The following is a 22,717-nucleotide window of genomic DNA, read 5'->3' on the forward strand; positions in this document are numbered from 1 at the left end:
ACACAAATTAAAGAGCAAAGAAAGACCTTAAAGGATTATAAGGGGGTTTAGTAAAGCCCTTTCAGAAACAACATCACTAGTATTTGCGGAACATAATGTACCACACTCAGTAGCTACACTGGGACACAGCTACGTGTTAATAGCTGCTTTGATAGTTACAGGCATGTAAACACACACGCTCCAGAGTTTAGTAGACTGAATAAGACGATTACGAGACTGTAGATTACAAACTGTGACTAAGCACACATCATCATTTGCTTTCAGATCCTGATCGATCCCGTCTCCAAGTCAGGGATAATTTCTGAAGGTATTTAAACAGCTTCCAGATGTGGTGTGAATAAATGAGTGGCAATGTTTTTTGATTCTGTTGATGTCCGATGCTGCAGATATGTAAGAAACACAAAGACTTTTAAACTGCAGAAATCAGAATAACAAGTTGGTTATTCAGTTTGTTAACACTTCACCAGAAAGTTTGTTGAGCATAAGAAAAAAAATCTGATCCTAAGATTTTATACTATTTGCAGAAAATAAAATTATAATATATTTTTTAGAATTCAAAGGAGTTCTTTGGGGGAGAGGGAGACTGGAAACAGGTGTCTCCTGCTCTTGCCAAATTTTGTTTTCTTAACTTGTGAACAGGCTGCACTTTCAGACATTAGGTAGGCACACTCAAATGCTCTCAGAAAATTGGAATTTAGACTAAAACTAAGCTTTAGTCTAAATTCAACCTAGACTCAAGCTGTTTATTAGCGTACAGATAGTGTGCAAACAGGGCAGGATACTGAAAGATGTTTAAATACTTAAGAATATTTAGAATAATTAGAAAAGTGCAGATTGTGTATTGTACCTGTGCATTAAAAAGTAGACATGTAACGTCCAATAAGTTAGTGTATATACAAGCTGAGAAAAGTAATGCGCAGTTATAACAGTAGAAGTTGCTACAGCGCTGATGTAAACATCTATGTTTGTTGGGAGCAGTTCTGATTGTACAGTCTGACAGCTGCAGGGAGGAAGGACATGCATCGAGGATGCAGCAGTCTCGCACTGAAGGAGCTCTGGTGCACATTAGGTTAGGGTGTAGTGTTTCAGAAGGGTTTGTGGTTAGGCTGTAACTATGACAGAAGTGTGTGACTATCCCCTTTCAAAAAGGTTTATGATACAGACTGAGAAGGAGAAACACTAAGAACATGATAATCAGCTCAAGACAATGTCTCACATTCGCATGTTTACATTTAATTGCATGAAATCCTGAGAAATAAAACCCATCACCCTAAAAGCAACACATTATTTTGCAATAACAACCTGTTTCTTTCTACTGTGTGTTTCTTAACATTTGCTGGTGTTCATGGGGGATTAAATGATGCCCAACTCTTTCCCTCACATCACCGGATCTGCACAAGTTCAGTTTCCCTTTCTGAGGCATGTAGTCGATAGCTGCACTTTTTGCGTTTTTGCTATCGGACATGGGCTCCCCTTTTAGCCTGATTATTCATTTCTCTCCTTGCCCGCAGAACCCAATCAAACAAGTAAAAATGCATTGTTAACAGCGGTCTCCACACTTGGTTGCTCCCGACATAGCCCGGGGTCATCAATACTTAAACTTTGCAATCACATAAACCCGCTTTCTAATTAGCATTGCAGATTAAGGAGTGGCTTCAATCATGCTGATGACAGCCCTTGACACCCTCTAGCCCAGGGGTTTTAAAAGGCTGCACTACTTTCTTTTCATTTGACTCTCGTTCAATTCCCATTTGCCTGTTTCCTACAATTACCTTCTCTTTTGTTCCCCTAGTTTTCCTTTTCCTCGGTGACCGTTTTAAACCTTCTCTGTTTTTAAATGATCAGTTTTCAAACTTTTTTTCTGGCTCCTGTCTTTATTAATTTATTTTCTTGTTGCTTCTGCTTGCATTACTGGCTCCAGACCGCTCTTCTTTTTCCAAACTTTCTCCTGCTGTGATACCATCAGCCTTCAGCAGCCCACCTCCCCAAGAGAAAACACAGTGGACTCTATAAATAAAGCTCTAACTAACTGCATATCATCGGCTCTTATAAGAGCAACCAGCAATAGGCATATCTCTCAAACTCTTAAATGACGAGTATGACTCAGGCTTTTAGACTCGAGAGGGAAACAGGGATGCCCTTTTGGCTTCAAAATTATTTATCAGAGAGGTTTACCACATTTTAAGTGAGACTAGGTCATCTGTAAAAATACTTGAAAGTGTAGATCATGCAGCAGTACCTGTCAGGTTGAGTGGGTGGAAGTAAGACTCCTGGTATTGGTCAGATACCCTGTTGAACTGCTCCCCCTCTTCTTTGTTTTTCGGCACAAGGTCACCTGGAAATTGAAATTATACTGTTACATTATGCAAAAGCGATGAACAAACCCGCATATGAATAAGCTTTCTCAAACTACAGAGTGAAGCGAAATTGATTTTTGATGGAAATCATCAAACAAAACTGCGGTGTAATTTTTTTATTTTACCCTGAAATACAGCCTTGTTGGACAGCCCGAGGGCAGGTGTGCTGGCTCCTTCTGGGAGGTCGGCAGAGTCCTGACATAGTTGAAACAAACGCAGAAGGTATATTCATGTGTTAGAGACTGCAAAGGCTTTTTAAGGGGACTGAACAGTCCATTAAGTACTTTTCAGAGAATAAAGCTTTCGTAAGATTTAATTCCAAACATTTCCACCAATGGGAATAATATACCTTCAGAATAAAATCAAATATTCTTTAGATACACATTTAGCTGAACACTTACACAGGATGTTAACAGAGTTTCTTTTGAAGTCCCAGATATATTAGCAAAGTTCTCCACAAAGTTACGAGGTGCTTGAAATACTCTCAGGACCTTCTCATCAGCTCCAGACACAAACTGAAACCTCCCGATCATGGCCAGACACTGCATGTCGTATCCATGGATCTGCGGCCGAGAGATTTCATGCCACGTGACCTGCAGTGATGACAGCCACAAAAACATATGCTGAACACGTGGCTCTGTTCATTTGGTCGCGTTGGGCAGTGCCTCCCTTTTCGATAGATCTCTGATGTTTGGGGATTTATTTTCTTGGCCCAAAACCCAGGCCTTTGAAACGACGCCAAATACACCATTGATTCTCTCGTGCAAGTGAAACATTTCCAGCTTAAGATTCAAAGTGTTCTCACAGGGGACGATGGAAGCCTCCATTGTGATAACTAGATTTCATTTGGCACTAGAATCAGGTGGTATTGTGGCAATAATCCAAACTGGCATCTTGAATAATGTAGTGGAAGCAGGAAGCGTGACTACAAATGTTTCTACCCCAACTGAATGCTAAACTGGTATGTCTTGCCCTGCTTCTAAAATGCTAGGTGGATGACTATATTGGCAATTTAGAAGTGTAATCTTTTACTTTAATATATTACCCCACTGCAATATTGGTTTCAGTCCCAGCTGAGTCATCTTAGAATATATATAGTGTTGAAACTAAATTAGATATAGCCTAAAGACATTTTAAAAAAATGGAAAGAATAATACACTAGAACCTGCATATATATTTTGGCGTAGGCAAACGGCCTACGCCAAAAAAGAACAACACGCTAAGTAGCAACTGTTAGGACGAGCCAAGACGAAGCAAATCATTTGAATGGCAACGATATTCATTAAATACAAGTGCATGAAATATGATTGATATATTAAATGATGAAAAAAAATAAATGCAGTGCGGCCACAAGTAGTCGTTTTTTAACTAAAATTCTAAATCTTAATTAAATCTGAATTTACTGTAAGGAATATGAACTTTTGATGGGTATGTTTTCTATTATCAGTGTATCCCAAGCATTCATCATATAGAGCGAGCAAAGTATAATTAAACTGTGAAATATTACTGTACTGTTAATAACTGGGCACCTATTTCTTTAATCTTGCCACTGAATGAGGATACACGTAGAAATCAGAACGGTTTTATTTCATGACAATGTGAGATTTAACATGTATCCAAATCACTAGACAAAGATTACCATTTGGCAATTTTATTTAATTCTAAAGTCACACAGTCATGGTCAGCAACTCCTGTTAACATCTAATCGCTGCCAGATACTGGATGAAATCATTCCTGTGATTACTTTGATGGCAAGCAGACTGCTGCAGTTGCCCCTTGTTTGCATGGAAGACTCTGGCTTGCGCACACTTGCCATTTTTTCTCTGAGCTGGAGTGAAACTTGAAAAAGTGTGCAGAGTACACACATTCCCCATAGCATTCCTGTATAAAGTACCATTCCCTGAAATGTAAGACCTCCCACTGGTCTCTAGGCCTGTGTGACTGGGGCCTGAGAAGTAGTAAGTCATTAATCATGTGGTTCAACACAAGTTAAGAACCTTGGGATAATCTTTAACACAAATTTGACATCTGAGAGACAAAAAAAATACTGTGGATGTTGTGCATGTTTTGTTACATCTAAACTGGACTGCTGTGATACACTGGAGTTAGTCAATCATCTTTTACCCCTTTTCAATGAGTCCAAAAATAAAAAACCAAGAACCAAGAGAGCCTTGCACTGCCTCCTTGTGCATTACAGAGTTAAAAAGTGGTGCTGTTTCTGTTTAAAGCCTTATATGGTCTTGTACCGGCAAATGTGGTAGATATGCCGGTACAAGACCAAAACACCTCAGACAAGTATCAGCTGACCATTTTTAAATCTAAGTAGAAGACATAACTTTTCGGTCAAGCTTTCAGAAACGAATGATTTCTGGAACTGAGATTGAAGGATTGGCTGCTGTTGGATTATTTCAGGGAAACACTGAATGTGTGCATGTTCGACACGGCACGGATTGTAGGGTTTATGCTAAACGAAGCTTGAATTTTTGTTGAGCAGCGAGAAAAAAAGAAATAACTAATATACCTCAAACACATTTTCATGGTATCATATCTCTAAAGCCATATAGTGAGACGGAAAGGTCACTGTAACTGCTGTTGTTATGATTCAATGCTGCTAATTTTGCATCTGTTTTTACCTTTTTGCTCTCTTGTGTCCTCCATGGAGTAAATAGCCTGGTGGTCTGGTCAGAGCCCACACTGAGGATGAACTCACCCTCAGGATCCCAGCTCAGGTCCTGAACTGCATTAAAGTGACCTGATATCACAACTCCAGGTCTCCACTCTCCCTGGAAGAAAGGATCCTAACTGCTCAGCTGGTTTTAGACATTAACAGCTATATCAGTGGTACATGTTCCTGTCTCAGAGGCAAATTTATTTTAAAACACAACCTCAGGTTTGTGTTGAACTGTAAATGTAAGTTCCAACTGGGTATAAATGTAAACCCAGTTGTCTCAGAATTAAATCATTGGGCCTTGAGACATTTATTCAATTTCAGGGACAAGCAACAAAGACAAATGCTAAGCCAGTCATACTGAGTGGCAGGCAGGAAACCTGGTGTGACTAATTACACTCAAATACACTCTCACAGTGAAGCCGAGGGGAAATGCACAAACAGTGAATCTTATTTCAAATTGAACTGCCACTCTGCTTCAACATAAAAACGATGTATACTTCTTCTGGAAATAATGGGGGAAAAAAACGTTAAGATGCAACTAAGTAAAGGACATTGACTTGAAAGTTTGAGTATAATCACCACATCTATGGCTCTCACCTCTTTGTCTAGGTCCTTGCACCAGAGATGTAGTGCACCGTGAAAAGCATGAGCTAGAATCATGGAGCCGTCTGCACTCATCTGGCAGCCGTAGAAGCCTAAAGTTTTACCACCAACCTCCCCAACACGCACCTGGCGGGAAAGGAAAAAAAATAACTGAGGGCAAACTTATTGGGATGCATTATTTTAAAAAAAAACTTTGCGAGGAACCTAGAAGTAATGCTAAAACTAGCTTCTTTTTATCTCAGTCTACTCACAAAAGTGAAGCCACTCCTCTGTTTCGACTCGACTACTGTAATAAGCTTTATTCATGTGTCAGTGTGTCACTGCTTAGCCGACTGCAGCTGCTCCAAAGCACTGCTGCGTGGTTATCAACTGGCACGTGCAATTGAGACCCCACATATCTCCCACATTATCTCAGTGTCCCTATACTGGTTGCCTGTGAGTTCAAAATAAAAGTCAAGATTTTATTATTCGCTTTTAAGGCATTATATGGGTTGGGGCCTTCTTGGCTCTCTGATCTTTCAACATATCACAGAGGTCTGCAAATGCTCCTATCTGTACAGAGGTCCAGATTAAAGCATGGAGGAGATCAGGCCTTTGCAGTTGCTCTACTCACAAAATGTGGCTGCCAAACTGCCTCTTCACATCTGGACCCTTTTGTATTCTTTGGCTTTTAAATCAGAATGAGCTGCGAGCCTTTTGTGTGTGAGGGTTGCTCATCTTATGTTTCCTTTCTTAAACTATGTCAATTTGTCCCATGCTTTTATGTTATTTGATTATTTAAGATGTATAGTAGATTTCTATATAAGTAAACTTGACTCAACAATCATCGCTGACATTAACGTGCATTAAGTGTCACATACAGAGAAATAGCAGCGGCGTAAAGAAAGGATCCTGCTGCATATAACAATCTCACATGCAGTAGTGCATAAAGCTCATGTGTCTCCTCTTGGTTCTATGTAAGCCTACACGCTGAGGTTTATGCAAAACAGGTTGAGGGAGGGAGAAGTTAGGATTGTCAAAGCTCTTCTCAGTCTCCCTCTAAGACTTATTAACTAACAGACTCTGTAATAGCAGACAGAAGCAGGAAAAAAATAAAAACCTAACAAATTAAGCCAGCAAGCCAGATGAGAAATTATGTAAAATGAGACTTATTAGTCTCATTGAATAATAATAAGAAATTAAAAATTAAAATAATAAAAATTGAGTTGAATAAACTCTGCCCCCCTCCAAACAAATACATTTGTCTAATACATAATGAATGCAATTGCAGCCCAGCGTATCACATTAAACAAATAATGATGAAAAATGTTTGAGCTTAAAAACACTGAGAGATTTGCATAAATTGGATTTGGTTGAGAGCTCGTGACCCGTACATCATGCTATATAGAGACTAAACCCTCCATGTGGTGTGAGCTCGCAGTACAAAAGACATCCAATTTTAAAATTACCAGTAATCATGGCCAGAAAAACGACTGACTCCTTTAGGATTTTCATCACCTGTCCAATCATGTGCACCTTGCCTTTGTGCATACAGACAGTTTTGTATTGAATTTTGTGGATTCAAATCGCTGCCTGTAACAGAAAACCCATTTTGATTTAAGTGCAGTTACCAATTACCCAAACAAATGAAAATTCACTGTTTAAACCTATGAGGTCATCCGAACTCACTTTAAGTTTCTTTAAAGTTTATTCTAAGGCAAGAAGAGAAAAGAAGCGAAATACATAAATCAAGTTTGATATAAGAAGTTAAAGGAGAACTGCAACAACAAAAAATTTATATTCCACAAGAACTAGATGGCAACAAGAATACAGACTATAAAGCTTTGCTTTAGTTCCAAAGATAAACTGCACTGGATTCTGGATTAATTCAACCATTCATTGAAATTAATACCCAAAGAAAATTTAAATTACATCCTGAAATAGACGACAATATTAGTATTGTGCTGTTGCTTATATAACCAGTACAATTCAATGTGGGATTACGCGACAGAAATAACTTAAAAACAATGCAGAAATTAATCAGAGTATTCAGGCCACAGGGAGCCGTTTTAACCATGAGCTGTCAAGTGATGCAACCAGAACTACCTTCATCCTTCAACAGTGATAGACACACCGAGTCTGTACACTTCAAGGACAGCGGGCATATTGCAGACCAGGTTAACTTCTCACTGCCATGAAGAATTCAAACAATTAAAAGCTTTATTGGGCCTTGAGGCCTTGGAGGCAAACTGGGCCCAAAGGGGAGATCTATTCAAATCGATAGCAGTCAAACCAAACCTCGAGTGTTACGCTGCTCCCTCAGCAGCACTGTGTTCTGTATCCAGGTATCTCTTCCATCTTTAATTAGCCCATGCCTTAAAATGATATATGTACTGGCTATGAGGAAATTTGAGAATTGCTAAATTCACACTTTTTCCCCTATTGTACAGCTTGGTCAGTAACCTTTGTTTTGTTTTGTTTTTTTAAAAAGGGTAGTTTATTGTCACCAGTGACCTGAGGCAAACTGCAGAACACACAGTGAACAATGTGTATCAAACAAAGACCTTAAGAGGCTACGCAAAAACACAGTATCAGCAGAACATACATAATTTAGCTACGGCAGTGTACTGTATGTGGAAGTAAACTGAGGATCTCAATCATCCTACGTTCTCGCCTGCATATACTGGTCAACAGTGACCTTCAAAATAATGCCCGTATGCAGGCTGAAACACAGCGGAACTAATGGCAGCGATAAAGGCATGCCTTTACTTTGAATGGCACAATCTTCCAGCCATCTAGAAAGAGACAGAGTAAGAGAGAGGAAAGAGAGACCGCCTGGAAGAAACATAGATGCCGAGATTGAGAGAGAACGGGATGCAACATTAAGCAGATTGATTTTAAAATTCTGCACACAAGGGGCAGCCGTAAATCATGTAAAAACTCGCAGAGGCAAAAAGCCGTCATCTGTCTTGTTTACGAGAGCAGGAACAATATGGATGTGTGGTGTGCCTTATCGCTGGACAGTGGGTAGTGGGAGTATTTGGGAGTAATAGAACAAGGACGGTAAAAATGGGGAGGTATATATCATTCTCAGAGAGAGAGAGCTTAGCCATACTGAGAAAACCCATTCAGCATGAAGCACAGGTATTAAAACCCACATTTTTTTTTTTTTTTTGGAGCAACACTGAAAGATGGTGAGAGCGGCTTTTCGGTTTTTCTCAGTCCTGTAAAAAAATACAATGCGTGTAAAATATAATAAAAGATATAGTGAATGATTATTTCCATGATATATGCAAAAATGGACTTCTCTTAATTATCTTGGCAGACATTTAGCATAATCTACAGTGTGGGAATATTTGTGCTTGCCTCAGAAAAGATCTGACAGAATAAGAATGAATCAATGACGTGTACACTATTTGTAACAGAAAAGGGCCGCCTATTTATTACAGTGCTCTCAGTATAAAGTTTGCAGGGTGTTTAACTGAGTTCAGACTGTCACGTGTGGGTTATTACTTGAAATATTATTTGGCAATTCATTTTCAACTTGAAAGTGGTTCATTAGGAAGTACAGATAAAAATGTTTTCGTGTAAAAGAATATTTTTTTTTAGCTTTTTGTGTTTATGATTTGGTTTTGTCTTTGTTAATTCTTTTTAAAAACACTTTTTTAGTACTTTAACGCTTGTGTACACATAATGTTAACAGCAACAGAAACTAATGTCTTTAATTTTTAGAGAAAACTGATATACATCTCAGAACCCAATGCAACTTCTTCAGGTTTTCAATTTTCAGTAACGCAGTAGTGTGCAAAAGTCTTGGGCCGCCTATCGTTTCTTAATTTTGCTCAAGAATGATGGGAAATGGCTGCAGTGATTTCATGAAACATACAAAACTACATGGAAAAACAGTACGTAAGGAACAAACGACCATTTTAACGAACTTTAAAATTAATATTTGGTTTGTTCTTCAGCGCAGCCTGATCGTGTTGCAATATGGATCATGCTGGTGAAATGCAGCTCCAAACCATGAAAAGCATGGCTGTAGATACTCACTATTGTACCTCCTTTCTAATGACACACCTAAACCTTGACAGCCACCTTTCCACTGAGACCATTTCTGATGAGTCTTCAGTGAAGAGCAGACACAAAGACGATGCAGAAATTCCAAATGCCTCCATCAGGTCTTTGCTTTATTTCTTCCTTTGGTATTTTCCAACTAACGTAACGGCAGAATATGTGCTTTTGTGACAGACTGCTAGTAATAAAGGGTCTAAAGATGCAAGTTAAAAATGGTTGTTTGCTGCGTTGTTTGTCATGTGTGGTTCATTTCTCGAATTAGGTGCCCTTTTTGTGCCTGAATGATTCGTAGGTCAACATTAGGTAGCTTATCATAAACTTAAAACAAACACATTCCTATGAAAATGGTCATGTACAAACCTCGAAGAACTATTGCTCAAGACCTCTTTAAAAACTTACAAGAAAGTCTGGGTCCTTGGAAAAAATATAAAGAAATGGCATGTAGCTCAAGATTTTTGCAAAAAGAAAATAATAAAAATCACATGTTTTGCATTACTGACACGGTTGACTTGCTGATTTTTTTTTAACTACAGACTCACTTTGCATGAAATGAACTACTTGTAGCGTCATCTATAAAACAGAACTCTCTTTGGACTTTGTTGCTTTCTGTGATCTGCCATGCGACTAAGTGTACCCTGAGGAGGATACATACGCCAAGGTCTAAATAAAAGGTTATCTTCAGACACACACGCACACACAAACTGATAATCCCTCTAGGTGTTGTGGTGGCCCACTGTGGTCAGTTGAAGATGTTAATTACCAGTGTGCCTCGTTAGTGAGATGTGCTTTACGCAGCGGTGGGCCCCAACCATCCCACTGCTAGCCCTGCTCTCCATTAAATCTCACCAATTACTCTAATCAGCGTAAAGAAGTGGAGCGCTTCTTTGTAAAAAACAGCTAATTAAGGCACACATGGCTGGTCATTTAGCTCTGTGGGACCCCCCCCAAAAAAATGCTAGTCTCAAAAAAGAAAACCTTTGTGAGGGTAGAGAAAACACTCAAATGCCTTTAATTCCCAAAAACATATCATTATATAAATTGAGTTTAATTCAATTCAAGGTGTCATTGTTGTACCTGTGTGTTTCTGGTGTAAGTGACAAAGCGTCTGCAGGCAGGGGAAACTGTCAGTTCAAAGGGTTTGAATCTCAAAAAGAAATGGAGGGGAGAGCAAAGAGAGGAAGAGACTCGTATGCTATGCACTCTTACATTCAGCAAAAAGCTTATTTCAGGTATGGGGGTTATTTCTTTATTCTTGGTATCAAGAGAAAAAAATCTGGCTATGGAGGGAGATTGGCTGCACTAAACTTGACGCCCATCGCTGCTTATTCTTTCCCCTCTGACTGCTTTGTCTAATCATACTGGGAAGAATTTGTGACATCAATGCTCGCTTCAGGTCGTAATCATCGTCCCTTTGTCGGATTCTAGACTTTTAGAATTTTCTCCTTTCTGTAGTCTTTGTTGCTCGTCGCTCTGAATGTGGACGATGAGATCAAAGGTGCAAAAATGCAACTGATCAAGTGTGGAATCTTATTCATTACTGCAGAATGTGATCACAGCCGAGGTGCCTGCCATGACGAGGTCAGCCACTTCTGTTCAACTGGATGAGTGCGATGTGTGTGTGAGAGCATTTTTGGTCCACCATTCTGGGATGCCTCTGCGTCCGAGCATATCTTTGGCAGTAGTTTGTATCAGACGCCTATGCAGTAAGTGTCAGGTATGAAGGAAGGTACTCTGAGGTAGCCCTGAACCACATGAGAATAGGCTTTGCACAAAAAAAGAAAAAGCTGTGGGGCAGATGGGCAGAGAACTGTTTTTTCTTTGCCATCCACACTTGAGTTAAATTTAGTCTCATTCTAGCACAACAGCAGCTGTTTGGGCACCAAAGACACGAGGTGGAGGGGGGAGGAAGAAAAGGAGGCCAGAGATGATGTCAGAAGGGGATAGAAAAAGAAAGGGAGGAGAACATTATGAAAGGTGGGTGTAAAGAGTCAAAAAGAAAGACTGATGATTAAAAAAATAAAAAATAGGAAAGGTGCTGCAGTCAGAGGCTATGGCACATCTTCCACCAGCAGCCTCTCCATCTCTTGTTGGATGTGTTAGGGAATGGGCTGTTAAAAAAGGGGGGCTCAGTGTGAGTAAGTAATAGAAGGGAGGATGGGGGGAGGACAACACTGGCTTTGCTAAACTCACAGTGCTGGGCTCAGCGCCTCTTCATCACTGTCTATCACTTCTATTCCTGACACTTCAATGTCAGGGAGAGTGGAAACTGACGCAAGGGCACTGACAGCAGGAGAAGGGATACTGTGGACGGAGGGTGCAGGGTGGGGGGTGGGGGGATTCAGGCTCCAGATCATGTCACAAGCAACTGAAAGGAAAACTGGCCAAAATAGACTGAGGAGGTGGGTGTGCGAGTCTCCGTGGATGTGTGAACAAACCCTGTGCTGACTATCAAGAATGACTGAATTCACTTATTGTATATGTGTGTAGGCTCTGTGGACCTGCATGCACAACACTGACCTTCTCTATCCACACTCCAGAACCCTCCTCAGGAGCCCAGAGGATCATGGTTTTGTCCATAGAGGCGGAGAGCAAACAGAGACGCTGTTGCAGCTCGCCACCTGCAGGAGGAGATAAAGAGATCTATTTTCAGGAAAAGCATGGAGATCAAAAAATTGCTTAACAGTTGATCATTAGGCCAGTGCTTCTCCATCTTTATCACGTTTCAGCTGAAGTACATCCTACTCCCAACATCCTTTGTTCTCGGCCGCATGTGCAAATTATTTGAACAGTCAAATTTTCATAGCATGTTTTTTTTAACTACTTATTTTAATCATCTCAGCGACCTCTTTACTTTTAGTGCAGCACAAAAACTCAAGGAGTACTGATGAACATGTTTTGCTCTTTTCAAACTGACTGCTCTCTATTTACAACAAACACCAAGAACAAGACAAGATCACAAATGATGGTGCTGTGGTTAAAAGCTCTCTGCTCCCCAAACACACAGATAGCTGCAGGCATGACTGCTTTCCATGCAAAGACCACCAAACTGCAGGGAGAGTGCAACTGTCATTTCGTGAAGTGTTTTTCAGTTTGGACACATGTGTCTGCATCATAATTATTGTAACTTATGTTGACTTATAAATTAAAAATAAAAGATTGTTTGTATTGATGTATCTGAAGCAAAGATATATGTAAACCAGAGTTTAAAGCAAGAATTTATCGCATACATCGGTCATTCCTTTGAGGACTAATTAAGTCAATAACTTTTAACACTTCTATTTTTCTTTTTCCTTTTAAAATGTCACAGTCTCTCGCTGGCTTTTGTAAGCCAAGACTGAAAGACAAAAGGGGAAAAAAACATGCCTCTTGTGTCCAAGCCAATTCATTTACTTCCACCAGCTGTGGAAATTGAGTAAGTGATTGAAATGTTTTTTTCTCTGAATCTATAATAAATGGTCTGATTGTGTTTTTGACTAACTAATAGATTGTAGCAATGACCTACTGGCAAATTTATGCAAGTGCATGCCCAAAAATGGGCGTCATAGCAGGCATTTCCTCCCAGGTTTTAATCAAGGTACCTTGATAGAGAGGAGGCTGCCAGTGAACCCCATACACCCAGTTCTCATGGCCTGCCAGCACCGTTTCAAGGGACACAGCATACACCGAGGACTTATCTGTAGAAAGAACACAAATGAAGCCTAAAAAAAACAGCTTAAAAACAACAACAAAAAAACCTCCACAGGAAATAGTGTCTGATTACGAGAACAACTGCATGAAATTTGAAAAATTCCACACACAAAAAAACAATTATGTATAAACATACATACAGGTCTGTAACCATCATGTGCCATTAAACCTTCAAAAACCTTCTCTCTTCATTTGGCTAATTAGCGCCCCTTTTATAATCAAGCCTGGGTGGCCCACTCACCTCTCTCCTTCACTTCAAAAATGTCCTCTTTCATTTTGATGATGCTGTGATTGTCCTCTGCATGGGTGTCTGTGCCAGACTTGGCACACAGCCTCCACACTCTGATGAGAGAGTCCTGTGAACAGCTGGCTAATAACAGCTCCCCACCTGAATGAGTGAGAGTTAAAAACCCAAAAACCTTCACTACAAAGTTATTTTGTGTCGGCTCTTAAAATATTCTATTGCAGAATCTATCCTCACTTTGCATCGTTTTATTTAATCAGATCATATCCTTCAATGAAATGTGTGGTATTATGAAATATAGTGGTATTGTTTTGGTGCGAACAGAAGCAATGACAGTCCAAAAAACCATAGAGAGATCAGACACATTAGTATACTTGAACGTGTTGAAAACCTCATCACTTCTTTGTACTGTTCTGTGTGGAATAATTGTACATCTTCCGTGACTTTAAATAACAAGAACTGGGTGTACAAATTTAAAATTATTTGAGATTGGTGTCCACAGACCCGGCTTTTAAGCGTAGTCCACAGATTTTCAATAGGGTTGAGGTCAGGGCTTAGACAAGTCTCTTTCAGAAGCTTTTCTAAACAGCTGCAGATTCCACAATCACCAGTTTATAGAACTGTACAACTTATCTGGGCATGTCAAAACTTTGCCAAGGTCTGGAAGAAGACCCAAACTGTTACCCTCAAATAAGACGAAGTTGGTTAGAAGCAACCCATGAACCATCAAGGCTCAACCCCTTCATGAACTGGAAAGCATGGTGGTGGTAGCATTAGATGCACGGGATGGAATGAATGAGATGGAATAACAAAGTTGGAAGAATACCTTCAAATTCTTCAACTTCACTGCAAAACAACAACTAGATGGTTAAAATGCGGATATTTGGCAGAAGAGTGGCAAATATCCAGTCAGAATTATGCCAGAAGCTTGTTGGTGGCTAAAACAAAATATATAAAGTTATGCAGAGTGTAGGCTAATTTCCCACAGACAGTCATTTGATTCATCATAAATTTAAAATCATTATTTATAGCACCTTTGAATAAAACTTCCACTGATTTCTAACAGAAGTCAGCGTGCTTCAGCACTCAGTTTCAAGCAGAGCTCATCGTGCTTAAAGTGGTCAAAGCCGAGCCACGTGGGACAATTAAATACTGAGCCTTAGTTTTCAGCCTTGTAATGAGCATTAAAGCCTCAGCTAGATGTTCAATTTCACTTTGATCACTTATCTGTTAGTTAGGAGAAGATTGCTGCTGAGTGTGATGTAGCCAGTCAGAACACAGGTATGCGGGTCAAATACGCACCGACAAGTGGCAAACAAAGCACATGCCACTATTCCTGAGTGTGCCCGTCTCTCACACTGGTGTTTTAGTTTTAGTGCAGTAGCCACCGTTCCATTTTTATCTCTGCCAAGATAAACAGATATAACAAAAAAAAAGTCCTGTGTTGCTACCACCAAAGGCCTCCAGAATGCTGGGATAAGAAGGATGAAGCCATTATAGTTTGTCAATCATAGCATAATGACACTAATGATAACGACAGCCATGATTTGTTTTGCTACTCGCCTCAAACTGTGCCGAAACGACGCGCAGTGGTGACTACTTCTTATGCAACAGTGTTTTTAAAACGAGAACTGGGCATCAAAGTCATTTTTAACTTTGACTTTTAATTTATGATACTTTCACTATCTTAATCTTGCAGTTTCTGCACAGTCTGCGAAAAGGCCAACACGGCCATGTTTTCTGACCATTTAATTATGAGGAAAAATAGCAAACATATTAAAAGCCTTTCAAGTGAGACTTCTTTCTACAAAGCTTTTAGTGCATGACAGATGTCAAGCTGATTTTAAAGTAACGTATAATTAAACCTAGTGAAAAAAAAACAGATTAAAAGAGAGAAATACAAAACTAGAAATCATGTTCTGAACCCCAATATTGTACAGCTATGATAAACTGCTCCTCTACTGCTCCAATTTGCCATCTGTCGAATCATAAAAGAACAGACTGATTTATTTAACTACCCTCGCAGCAGAGAGAGGGTTTTTGTCATTCCTGTGAGAATACTTCATATAAACAAACTTCATTCTCTCTCTTTTTTGGCTCGTAGCTTGGCAGCACCGAGTAGGTCATAGACTGTGAGTAGGAAGGAGACACTGGTGAAGAGGGTTGGTTAAGGAGATGAAATAGCTTTTACACAGTCAGAACAGTGCAGTAATGAAGTGCCCTTGAAGAGGGTTACACAATTAGTAGAGCCTGGATTGGATCCATGCATTACCGGGTGCTATCAAAATAGTCTGAATGCAGTGGATGGTGAGGCTGGACTTTGGCATGGAAAGATGGAAACCACATGCATGCTTTAGACATTTTCTGGGTCTGCGAGGAGAAAATTGCCTTTCCACTTCTTTGTTTTTCAATTTGCAAAGGTCAAAGACCACATGTCAGCCTTTCTTGTCAAATTGGTTAAAGGCCAGGACAGGAAATCTACTCCCACCTCTCAGCATTTACTCAGCAACATGTTATCTAACTCTTTCAAAGCCCAGAAACTGCATTATCCCGCTTTCTTAAGATCGACTAAAGATAAGTGAGAAATCAAGCGCATGCTTTTCAAGCTCTGGAAGATAAAACACTACCATAACAGAAAAAAGAAAATAAGATAAAAAGGGTAAATAAAGGGATAAAGGGACTCCAGACCACAAAGTTATCAAGTCCTTTTTTCTTTAATATGTTCGGTGCCCGTAACAGGTCCCTTTTTAGTAAGCTTAGTACATTTATTACCCACAGAACTCTTTGACCAGTAACAAACATTATTTTATTCAATTTTTAATAACTAAAAATGATAAAATAATGATTGTTACTGAATGTTGATTCAGCATGATTGTGTCTTTGTGCAAAACCTTTTAGTCAGCCCTCAGATCTTTACATTTTGCTTCTAAGGAGAAAGACTTCCAGTTTTTCAAAGCCGTCTTTAGCAATAGTTTTCCAGGTTTTCAAAGTTATTCCTTGGCAAACATCCAAAGAAGAGCTTTAAATGTCCTTCAAGAAGGTTTTTGAAATATTCCTAAAACTACATAAAGAAATTACAAGAGAGCTCGAAAGAGTTCAGCCTATGTTGAAGAATAAAGGTGGCCATACCAACGGCTGACTTTGTTTGCCTTACATACTGTGTTTACATATATAACTGCAAACGTTTCAATCAATTGTTGCATCTATTATAACTATTATAATAAAATGAAGTGAGAGATCGCTCAAGACTTACTGTACTTTGATTTTTAATTAAATGTGTCACACGTACACTCTACTACGATAATAACCTTCTTATACAGCTGATACAAAGAGTCTACACACATTACCACTCACCTGTAGATGCCCACTCCACTCCACGAACCCAGTCTTCATGTCCTTGCAGGGACATGGCTCTCTGCAGCTATTGTAGAGGGATTAAAAAGGGTCAGACACTGCCCTCTAACTGTGGAAATTCAAAGGAAAGCGTACACACAAAGAACATAAAAGAGCATTTCCTGAAAGAAATATCAACCCGAGCTTACCTGCCCATCGGCCTGCACATAGAGATGCACCCGAGAGTCATCACCTCCACAGGCCAATATGGGAACTGTGAGAAGAAGTTTTCACACAGTCACAAAAGCACGCGCATACACACACACACACACACACACACACACACACACACACACACACACACACTCTCGCTCTCACAGCAGGCTTCATGCATTTACATCCCCATCTAGGTTTTATAAACAGAAGCGGAATGGAAAGGAAGCAGCACAGCATGAATCAGACAGAAAAGCGTGTAAAATTGCGAGGCAAAATGACGCGAGACACTTCAAACGGAGACAGAGTTTTGAATGTTTGAATATGACGTTCAGTTACAGGCTCTAAAGCAGTCGTGTAAATTGAGATGGATGACAAGAGAGGAAAAAAGAATGTATGTGTGAGTGTGTGTGTCTCATAACTTAAGAGATGTCTATGGATGAACGGCTTAGGCTTACCTCTGCTGCCTGGCAACAGTACCAGAGAGACATCCATCATGAAACCGCTGCCAAAGGACAAGTTATGGAGGCACTCAGCTGAGGAAAGGAAACATACATGAAATTAAACTTTAAACACGATGTAATAACAGGAAATAATTTAAGATAATACAGATGACATTATACATGTGGACACAGAGTTTTCCCCCCGCCGATGAAGAGAGTACATTTCGAGCCACTGCTCTTCAAACAGCACCGATCTGAAATAGACTGTATTCTTAACTGGGAATATAACCCAAGGTGATGCCTAGTGCACAAAAACGCACGCTTGAGCTCGACAACTGTCAGGCTTCATTAATGTTTTTCTGCACTGAGACCTGGACGAGAACTCTCAGCAAAGAGGAGACGTTACGGGGGACAGCTAGAAACAAGGGAAGGATCATGGATGACAGACAGGAACACGAAAGATGCTCACAGTTTTTACCAGGGATAATTCTACAGCTTTGTATGATACGGGGTATAAAAAATTCCATCTAAAATTTGGCCTTTTTATTTCTTTTTTAAATCACCAGCAAGTTGTTTTACCTACGTTTATAAACATACACGTTACCCTTTAGAAGAACAATCAGATAATGAAGCCTTTAGATGTTCAAGGGGAATTTATGACTCTAGTTAGGAAAGTCTGAGGCTCATTCAGTTTGCAAGGTGATCGGTACCTGTAACCAATTATTGTGCACATGGTGACTTAGTTTTAAGATTTATATCAGAGAGAAGAGTGAGTTAGTTTGGAAGCTTTGAAGGTAAAGCTTTACAAATAAATACATCTAATTCTTCTTAAATGTAAGTAAGTCCACTGAACCATGAAGACAGTCTACTGTAAGTGCTGTGGCATACATGACAAGCCTAAATAGTTTTGCAGCACAGCGCTAATCAAGTTACAAACATTGCCATGCTCTCTGAAAGCCATTACTAGACAGGTAATCAGAAACAGTATGATAAACTCAAATAATTAACATTTTATATGTCAGTTAATAGTTGGTATATAGAGGGGAAAGGATGCTGAAGCATTCTAGCTTGTGGCTGTAGACCCCCTACGTTTCCAGGTCATGTAATTTAGTTAATATCTTGTGAAATCTTAAAGGACACAAAAATGTTGTTCTTTTAAAGCTCTTCACAAATGATTGCTTTTTCTTTGTGGTAAACGCTTTGCAGTGCTACCACTTTAGGGATCTCTGTTGAAACACATCAAACAATATGTGAAGAGAACTATAGATCTTTAGAGTAGCCATGCCTCATAAGAAGAAGACATAACTTCTGACTAATCACACTCTTAACCAGCTCCATATTGTTTCAGACTGAACTGCAGTAGCTTTGAATGATTCATCGTTCAAAATTATCCTCATTTAGCTTATCTTTGGTCTTGACGCAGCCCCTCAGTTCATCCACTGTATGAAATAAGATCTTCTAGCTTCTCTCCTTTTAATTCAATTACTCTTGATTTTGTGTCGGGCTTCTGTGATTATGCTGCCTTCCAGTTACAAAGGAAGTTAGCTGTTGGGAACTCGGGAGTTACTCCTGAGTTAATGAATTCCAGGAAAAGCGTATTTAGCTTATTTGGCTTATTTAGTGAGCCACAAATACACAACAGTGGCAGGACAGAATATTATTATGTGTTTACTACTGTTTATGGTCATTGCAGCCATCTCGGACTATTAACTCTGGGTTCTTGGGGCTGCTTCAACATCCTAAGCAGGAAATCCAAGCTGAGGGGCTGTTCCTCTCTATGGGAACATCATTCAAGTTTAATATAAGTAGAATTGTAGTGTAACTATCAATTTCAGGAATCACAGCAACTGTAATTGATGAATAAATCAGTCACTCTTTTTTTTGTCTCTTACCTTGTTTGGCATCACAGCAGAGCCAGAGTTTAACTGTGGAGTCTGATGATGAGGAGGCCACCAGTATCTTTGAGTCCTCCACGTAGATGGCATCAGCAGCACATACTGGACCAGTGTGGCCCTTACACTCAACAGACTGGATAAACTGGAAACATCACATTTTATTTATTTTTTTAATCCACCTGTGCTACCCTATATGCTGCCAAATCATGATGGAGATCACTTCAGAAAGTATGGCCATTATTATGGAGAGGAATCAAACATTTCTCCAAGGAGCATGCACTTGCTTTACTAGCTGTTTAAAGAGGTGGCAAGGTGTAAGAAACAGTATGAGCAATATGTGCTGCGGCTGCTTCACCTTTCCATCCTGTTGAGCTTCCCAGAGGATGAGCCGATTGTCTGATCCTCCTGAGACTAGATGACCCTCTGGAGCTGTGACAATAACAGTAACACGGTTTTGATGGTTTGGCGCACATAACACAGTAACAACTACTGTAAACATAAATCTTGTAGCATATGGCAACGTTTTTGGAATATAGTTTCTCAATGTGCCAGGAGTCTCTGGAGAGCTCGCTGTAGGCTTCCTGCAGAATAAGGTGACTAACCTGCACAGTGTCCTGACAGGAATATAGCTCAACACGAGTGCAACCTCTGCGAGGCTCTTAAAGAACAGCTGCCTTTGTGGCAGCACGAGCAGCATTGGATCAACAACGGAAACAAACAAACAAACACACACACACACACACACACACACACACACACACACACAAGCAGTTTGACAGCCATCAGCTCCATTCTCTCCACACTCACCGCTGTCCTCTCTGTGAACCCACTGGACCGCATTAACTCTGCTGGTGTGTCCGTTTAGAAGAGCTACAACTCTCCTCTCCTAAAGAAAGAACAAGTTTACTGGAGTAATAAAAACAAATATCGGCCCATTTAAAACTTCAGCATGCTCGTCGCTGGCTGTGACAGCTAACAGCGGGTTCTCAGTAGAAAGTGACGGCCTGTCCTACCTCTGGGTCGTATAGAGCCACCGAGTTACATGTCCCATAAGCGATAGTTCCTCCGCGACCCCAAGAAACAACATTTGGCGTCCTGTTTGCACAACAAGCTACATGGCATGTTTCAATTACGGCCGCCGCCATCTTGAAAGCTGAAGTTGTGGAGTTACTGTAAATGTGGCCGGGGCTAAACGGTACCGTTGTGACAACGGTTCCACATTTTGAGCACAGTGAATGTTATTTTTTTTTTTTTAAACAATTTACACACGTCTATAACGTGACTTATTTTAATAATATTAATATTTTAATTACAATATGGGTGCTTACTGTGGACTAGTGACAGATATCTCGGGGAGGATTAGTTGTAGTTGCGCTACCGATTGGAGTCCAGTAGATGGCGTAATGCTATCACAAATCCATAGACACGCTACAGACGCGCAACAATTTGAAGGCAAAACCTGAACTTTTGACTCCTGAAGTGAGAATATCGAGCGACACTGTTGACTAGAGTAGTAGGAGCGAAAAGTGAAGAATTAATGCCAAGATGCACTGAAGCTGCCTCAAAACATCACTAAGACAGGAAGGGAAGGGTTTTCCCCTTTATTAAGTCACAAAGGACATTTTATAACTCATTGTAACACCTTATGCATAATATGCTCTAATTTGTATTGTATTGATATTATAACATTAATAAAATAGTATACATAATAAGCTATTTGTGTGATCTTCGATCTCTAGCATGGCTGAATTAAAGTAAAATAGGATAACAGTGAGGTGATTATTTGTTATTCTGTGGAGATTTCGTTTCATCTCCCCTACAGGGAATTTTGAAGGCCAGACAAAAACAAAACTGTTGGAGATTTAGAGCCTTATTTGGAGATATTTTAGCAGGATGGATGGGACAGTCACACTGCATCAGACAATGTACAAATATATACAACTGTGGATTTGTATAAAATATGTGTATGTACTATAGAGACGCTAGCTCTTATAGGGCAAGTGAGTGCCATTTCAATCAAAATCTCAATTAAAACTCTCTCTCAACAATCAACACGCCATAGCATAAGCACAGAGCTGTGTCAGACTGCATCATCTACTTGTCACTCTATATTGAGGGTGAGTGATCGCAGCTGAGCTAGCTGCTAGCCAGACAACCTTACTTGTAATGAAAAAAAAAGAAAAAGAAAAAAGCCCCCTGGGTCTTTTGGGCTTGCACAGCTGACACTTTTGTAACAAGGAGTTTTCGGGGCACCTATTTGACAGGATCAGAGGGGAAAATGATGGTGACTGTGAGGCCTTAAGTCATATCATAAATGACAGTGTAGCAAAGACAAACAGGAACAGGCCCAAATAATAAGGAAAGAGAGAAAGGATGAAGAAAGGGAGAGTGTTGGGCCTGTGTTGGCTCACCTCTGACCAAGCTGACTTACGGTATACGGGTGTGACAAAGACAAAACAGACACCCTGTCACCAACACTTCAGCAGAAAATAGATTATGCCCGACTTGCTATTGTTGTCCCTCCTCATTCACAGTGAAGCAGGATTTAGACAGACTTGGCAGGGTGAGACAACCTCTCTATGGGGCGCACGCCATGTGGAGGATACCCTATGGCTCTCATCTTTGGAGTGTCAGCTCATGAGTGGCAGAAAAGCCATTTTCAGATGCAGCCAAAGAGCTTCATCTGTGACGAAGTATCTGTATTATCTCTCATCCGCTTGTGTCTCTGTGGTTGCTTACATAATGCATGATTAATTTGATCAAATGTAACAGGTCATTGGAGGAGAGGGGAGATTTACTTAGGAAAGATCCCATTCATCTCTCATAAAGTGGAAAACGGGGTGTATATGGTTATGTGAACACATCTTTACACAGTACAAACTCTTGTAATTCAATTTACAAAGAAAGTACTTTAATTTATCCAGCTGATGCACTCTGCATCAGTTCTGATGGCCTCATCATGTGGTTATGATTGGAAGATAAAAACGTTGTTTCCTGCTATTCTGTGTATGTCAGCAAGGTCAGTTTGATAAGAAATCCACAGTAATGGATTTATGATTATTTAACAGAGTCTGGAGTCTGTATCATGACAAATGTTGTGGATATAAATGCAGGTTTCTTTACTTTTTCTGTGTTTTCATTAAATATAGAACTTTTCATGTTACATTAATGATAAACTTAATACTATTCTTTCTGTTGTTACTTCAGAAAGTCTGAAT

At 39.9% G+C, this 22,717-nt stretch overlaps 1 protein-coding gene across 1 annotated transcript in view; it reads right to left on the reverse strand.

The window, feature by feature from the left end:
* elp2 (elongator acetyltransferase complex subunit 2) overlaps positions 1–20,644 on the reverse strand; it is a 33,774-nt gene extending 13,130 nt beyond the window's left edge. Inside the window, exons 1-15 of the mRNA XM_085346074.1 lie at positions 20,513–20,644; positions 20,307–20,385; positions 19,855–19,928; positions 19,497–19,641; positions 17,620–17,697; positions 17,158–17,222; positions 16,970–17,036; positions 13,613–13,759; positions 13,263–13,358; positions 12,202–12,302; positions 5,626–5,757; positions 4,991–5,140; positions 2,759–2,950; positions 2,483–2,552; positions 2,240–2,335 (exon numbers count right to left, since the gene is read on the reverse strand). Coding sequence (XP_085202200.1) covers positions 2,240–2,335; positions 2,483–2,552; positions 2,759–2,950; positions 4,991–5,140; positions 5,626–5,757; positions 12,202–12,302; positions 13,263–13,358; positions 13,613–13,759; positions 16,970–17,036; positions 17,158–17,222; positions 17,620–17,697; positions 19,497–19,641; positions 19,855–19,928; positions 20,307–20,385; positions 20,513–20,644 — 1,624 coding nt within the window. The remainder of the gene's footprint in view (positions 1–2,239; positions 2,336–2,482; positions 2,553–2,758; positions 2,951–4,990; positions 5,141–5,625; positions 5,758–12,201; positions 12,303–13,262; positions 13,359–13,612; positions 13,760–16,969; positions 17,037–17,157; positions 17,223–17,619; positions 17,698–19,496; positions 19,642–19,854; positions 19,929–20,306; positions 20,386–20,512) is intronic.
* Positions 20,645–22,717: the final 2,073 nt, after the last annotated feature.

The sequence above is a fragment of the Diplotaxodon limnothrissa genome, linkage group LG22, assembly GCF_057381915.1.
Source record: "Diplotaxodon limnothrissa isolate DT_005_m linkage group LG22, D_limnothrissa_male_GT1.1, whole genome shotgun sequence".
NCBI classification, from domain to species: domain Eukaryota; kingdom Metazoa; phylum Chordata; class Actinopteri; order Cichliformes; family Cichlidae; genus Diplotaxodon; species Diplotaxodon limnothrissa.